This window comes from Gigantopelta aegis, chromosome 5, assembly GCF_016097555.1.
Source record: "Gigantopelta aegis isolate Gae_Host chromosome 5, Gae_host_genome, whole genome shotgun sequence".
Classification (NCBI taxonomy): Eukaryota; Metazoa; Mollusca; class Gastropoda; order Neomphalida; family Peltospiridae; genus Gigantopelta; species Gigantopelta aegis.
In genome coordinates this window covers 5,323,013-5,329,012 of record NC_054703.1, presented here as the reverse complement: position 1 = coordinate 5,329,012, position 6,000 = coordinate 5,323,013, and the positions used below count along the sequence as shown (strand labels likewise).

General features: G+C 38.0%; 1 protein-coding gene across 2 annotated transcripts in view; it reads right to left on the bottom strand.

Annotated features, from left to right (window-relative positions):
• Window positions 1-245: 245 nt before the first annotated feature.
• The window catches only part of LOC121373423 (inversin-like), a 92,749-nt gene continuing 86,994 nt past the window's right edge, over window positions 246-6,000 (bottom strand). Inside the window, exons 22-24 of one of the 2 annotated variants that reach the window (XM_041500068.1) lie at window positions 3,507-3,593; window positions 2,809-2,937; window positions 246-742 (exon numbers count right to left, since the gene is read on the bottom strand). In XM_041500068.1, coding sequence (XP_041356002.1) covers window positions 669-742; window positions 2,809-2,937; window positions 3,507-3,593 — 290 coding nt within the window. In that variant the 3' untranslated portion in view covers window positions 246-668. Of the gene's footprint in view, window positions 743-2,808; window positions 2,938-3,506; window positions 3,594-3,619; window positions 4,416-6,000 lie in introns of those variants that run through there. The other variant, XM_041500069.1, reaches the window with a different exon arrangement.

Here is a 6,000-nt window from a genome sequence, read left to right as displayed (position 1 = left end):
ATTAAAGGGGAAAAAATACAATGAAAAAGAAAGGCACAAGTCTATTTGTTAACAGTATTATTGAAACCAATACAATGTACAACTGGACAAAAGATGACTTCGGCTTATACACGAGGCCGATGATTTTGTATTTGATATTTAGGGTCAAACTAAGAGGTCGGCTTATACAAGGAGTCGGCTAATACACGGCAATATACGGTATAATTAAATTTGAAACATACTTACAACTGTACTAATAATAACACTAAAAGTTCATATTTTATTTTGAATTATTTTGTTGGTTCTTCGACAATAACACTCAGTACGACTAATATAAAGTGACCTCATCAGATAAGATGTTCTCTGACAATGTTATTTTTACGTTCACTGAGAAATGAACAAACTCTCGTTGCTATGGCTGGACCAATGGGATGACGTTCAATTGTAATACAACATTTTTCAAAAGTCACTGTCATGGACGGCAAGTTCCTGAAATAAAATCATGTAATGACACTCGGTTGATTTGTACATCCTTATAGCACCAGTACGTATCACAGATGATAGCTTCTATACGACTGTTTCTATATCACACACACGTAACGAGCTGAGCACTGATCATACATAAATACAAAATATATATATACACGACTAGTTGTAAGGAATACATTGTCAAGAGTCGGCCATTTTGGTCAAAGGTCATTGAGATTGTATGAAAATCTGGTTGTTTTTCCCACCTTGTTGACGCGAACGCCTTGAAAACTGTCTGAAAAATACAATAATAAAAAAAGGTTTAGATTATAAATAACTTTAAAGGTTAACTTTATAATAAAATTAATAATTATGAGATTATATAATATGGTTCAAATAAATTTTACTGTTTATCTTGTATTTCCAATATGGAGTAAAAAGTGTTAATCCTACTTTTACTTTCACGTACATGTAAGAAAGAAATGTTTTATTTAACAACGCACTCAACACATTTTATTTACGGTTATATGGCGTCAGACATATGGTTAAGGACCACAGATTTTGAGAGGATACCCGCTGTCGCCACTACATGGGCTACTCTTCCGATTAGCAGCAAGGGATCTTTTATTTGCGCTTCCCACAGGCAGGATAGCACAAACCATGGCCTTTGTTGAACCAGTTATGGATCACTGGTCGGTGCAAGTGGTTTACACCTACACATTGAGCCTTGCGGAGCACTCACTCAGGGTTTAGAGTCGGTATCTGGATTAAAAATCCCATGCCTCGACTGGGATCCAAACCAATTACCTACCAGCCTGTAAACCGATGGCCTACCACGACGCCACCGAGGCCGGTCACGTACATATAAATGCAACAAAGCATCCTATAAAATATCTAATATAAAAGTTCCAAATGTAATTAAAAAGCAAGGAAGGCATTGTTATTCATACCCAAGTGGCTTATGTCATAACTGATGTATCTACTCCAACGAACTCACAAGGACGGGATGTAGCCCAGTGGTATAGCGCTCGCTCGATGTGCGGTCGGTCTTGGATCGATCCCCGTCGGTGGATCCATTGGGCTATTTCTCGTTCCAGCCAGTGCACCACAACTGGTATATCAAAGGCTGTGGTATGTGCTATCCTGTTTATGTGCTATCCTGTTTATGGGATGGTGCATATAAAAGATCCCTTGCTGCTAATCGAAAAAAGTAGCCCATGAAGTGGCGACAGCAGGTTTGCTCTTTCAACATCTGTGTGGTCCTTAACCACGTCGAATGCCATATAACCGTAAATAAAATGTGTTGAGTGTGTCATTAAATAAACCATATCCTTCCTTCCAACAAACTCACTGTCGTACACTTTGTATGACTGCCTAAATCCCCCCTTCCCCCTCTCTGGGTAGCCCCTCAGCAGGGCAGAACTGTGGTCTATAGTCCAGCAGCTACTGCACTATTTTACACCATACCAGTTGTAGAACTACACTGTACTTATACATACATGTACAATGTACATGTGTATGTTCTTATATTGTTCTTATTGTTCATTGTTGTTGTTGTTGGTATTGTGCAATAAATTGCAAACTGAAACTGTACACAGTATTTTTTAAAAGATTACCTGAGTAAATGAATTATCAAATTGTTTGTATTTGTTTAACGACACCACTATAGACACCACTAGAGCACATTGATTCATTAATCATCGGCTTTTGGATGACAAACATTTGGTAATTCTGACATATAGTCTTAGAGAGGAAACCCGCTCCATTTTTCCATTAGTAGCAAAGGATCTTTTATATGCACATTTCCACAGACAGGATAGCACATACCACGGCGTTTGATATACCATTTATACAGTCTTTCATCTTCGGGGCCATCCATCTATGATTTTTACCTTTCTCCCCCCATATACATCATTTTTATATTTGATAATTACCCCCTCAACATACTGTACACGGTATTTTTTAAAAGTTAACCAGAGTAAATGAAGGAAATATTTTATTTAACCACGCATTCAACACATTTTATTTATGGCGATATGGCGTCAGACATATGGTTAAGGACCACACAGATATTGAGAGAAGAAACCCACTGTCACCACTTCATGGGCTACTCTTTTTAATTAGCAACAAGGTATCTCTTATATGCAACATCTCACAGACAGGATGGTACATACCACAACCTTTGTTACACCAGTTGTGGAGCACTGGCTGGAACGAGAAATAGCCCAATGGGGCCACTGATGGGGATCAATCCTAAACTGACCGCACATCATGCGAGCGCTGTACCACTGGGCTACGTCCCACCCCTCTGAGTAAATGAATTGTGAGACATTCAAGTCTTTGCTGGGTTACAAGTTTTACCTGATTCGTCTTCCACCTGCCACGATTTCGACCTCAATGAGTCCGGGCCGTCTAGATAGAGCTGGGGTTGTCCCCCTTTCACCGTACTGACGGGGTTATACTTATCAACGGCAAAGTTATAGGAAATAGCTGAAACAAAAGAAAACAAAATAAACGGTAAGTTAAAGAATATGAACGAATGAATGTTTAATGACAGCCCAGCATAAAAAACAAAACAAACATGTTAAAGTATGTTTTGTGATAATGACACCACTAGAGCACATTGACTGAGTCATTGATTAATTAATCATTGGCTAGTTCTGACATACATGTATACATGTAAGTCTTTGAGGAAACCTGATACATTTTTCACACAAAGGACAGCACATACCACAGACTTTGATATACCACTCATGGTGCACTGGCTGAAACGAGAAATAGCCCAATACAGGCCCACCGACGGGGATCGATCCTAGATGGACCGCGCATCAAGCGAGAGCTTTACCACTGGGCTACATCCTGCCGAAGGTGTATTCCCTTATTTGTTAACATCAATATATTTGTAACATTTTCCTTTAAATAATTCTGGTAAAACAAAAAAACCCAGAGATTCTTCCATTGGAACGAGAAATAGCACAACGGGCCCACGGCCAAAAGAAATACATGAGTATCCCGAACGAAAACCAGATTTACACCCCTTGGTTCTGTCTTGTACTTACCGGCTGCAGATGGGATGAACTTCAACCAGAATGGACGGATCGGTGGCTTCAAGGTCGGGTGCCAGAATGGAGCTGTGATCACCTCGCCTGTAATGTAACAACTGATGATCATAATTATAGGATATTAAAGTCGGGTGCCAGCATGGAGCTGTGATCACGCCTGTAATGTAACAACAACTGATGATGACCATAATTATAGGATATTAAAGTCAGGTACCAGCTGTGATCACCTCACCTGTAATGTAACAACAACTGATGATGACCATAATTATAGGATATTAAAGTCAGGTGCCAGCTGTGATCACCTCGCCTGTAATGTAACAACAACTAATGATGACCATAATTATAGGATATTAAAGTCAGGTGCCAGCTGTGATCACCTCGCCTGTAATGTAACAACTGATGATCAGAATTATAGGATATTAAAGTCGGGTGCCAGAATGGAGCTGTGATCACCTCGCCTGTAATGTAACAACTGATAATCATAATTATAGAATATTAAAGTCGGGTGCCAGCATGGAGCTGTGATCACCTCGCCTGTAATGTAACAACTGATGATGACCATAATTATAGGATATTAAAGTCAGGTGCCAGCTGTGATCACCTCGCCTGTAATATAACAACAACTGATGATGACCATAATTATAGATATTAAAGTCAGGTGCCAACTGTGATCACCTCGCCTCTAATGTAACAACAACTGATGATGACCATAATTATAGGATATTAAAGTCAGGTGCCAGCTGTGATCACCTCGCCTGTAATGTAACAACAACTGATGATGACCATAATTATAGGATATTAAAGTCAGGTGCCAGCTGTGATCACCTCGCCTGTAATGTAACAACTGATGATTATAATTATAGGATATTAAAGTCGGGTGCCAGAATGGAGCTGTGATCACCTCGCCTGTAATGTAACAACAACTGATGATCATAATTATAGGATATTAAAGTCGGGAGCCAGAATGGAGCTATGATCACCTCGCCTGTAATGTAACAACAACTGATAATCATAATTATAGGATATTAAAGTCAGGTGCCAGCTGTGATCACCTCGCCTGTAATGTAACAACTGATGATCATAATTATAGGATATTAAAGTCGGGAGCCAGAATGGAGCTGTGATCACCTCGCTTGTAATGTAACAACAACTGATGATCATAATTGTAGGATATTAAAGTCGGGAGCCAGAACGGAGCTGTGATCACCTCGCCTGTAATGTAACAACAACTGAAGATCATAATTATAGGATATTAAACAAGCTTCCATTTCGTATCATGTTTATGTCCTGAGTGAAATCATTTTCAGCTGTCACGAGCTTTAGCGAGTGTCACTGAAAATTATTTAATGAGGGACATAAACATGATATGAAATGGTAGCAAGTTTAATATCCTATTTATTACCCATAATTAATCGATCTTAATTTATAGCACTCAACTCGTTTGGTTGGCGTTCCTGTAAGGTTGTAGTAAGCCAATTGATGACGTCATCATGTGATGTCGAAGTCTTTGATATGTACCAAGATATTTTTAACCATATGGGTAATAATATGTTTTATAGTATGACACATACAGAATGGGAATCATATTTTAAACATTAATTCACATGTCAGGCAAAACTGTTTTAACACATAAGTTTTCTTAGTAATTATAAAATGTGAAATATTTACTGCTTAAAAGAGAGAGAGAGAGAGAGAGAGAGAGAGAGAGAGAGAGAGAGAGAGAGAGAGAGAGAGAGAGAGAGAGAGAGAGAGAGAGAGAGAGAGAGAGAGAGAGAGAGAGAGAGAGAGGGAGAAAGAGAGAGAGACAGAGAGAGAGAGACAGAGAAGAAAGAAAGAAAGAAATAATTCTGTGGGATTAAAAGTCAAGCCTACCAATTTGTGATTCAGGACTAATCTACTTCTATGAAAAACAATAGCAGAAAAGAAGAAAAAAAATTGAACAATTTTTTTATTTTTTTTTAAATTAAATAAGGCCGAAAAAAATAAATTACTTGTTTCCTACTACATGCTGGAAAAATATAGGGTAGGTAGGTAGGTAGGAAAAACATTTTATTTTGGAAAATAAATTTTTTATGGATATTAAATAAAGGTGTTGACTACCAGTATCCAAAATAACCTCTGCATGTATAGAAATGCATTATGCAAACCAACAATACCATTCATCACAGTGTTTTCCTTAGAAATGAAGTAAGGTATGGTAAAATGATGTTTGGGGGCATATTTTATGTGCAGTTTTAAATATAAGGGCTTTTTTTCCATTATACAATTTTCAAAAGGACAAAAACCATATGGCCATTTTATTTTCTATATCTGTTTCATAACTTAATTAAAAAAAGGAAATACGTAGTACTATCCACATAGGTGTGTTTAAAGGCTTCTTTTTACATGGGCAACTTATAAATTTATAAAAGGCAAGGCATTTTGATTTTGAGGGCAACATGGTGCTAACCTATTTGTGGGAGAGTACATACAAAAGACCCCTTGCTGTTTA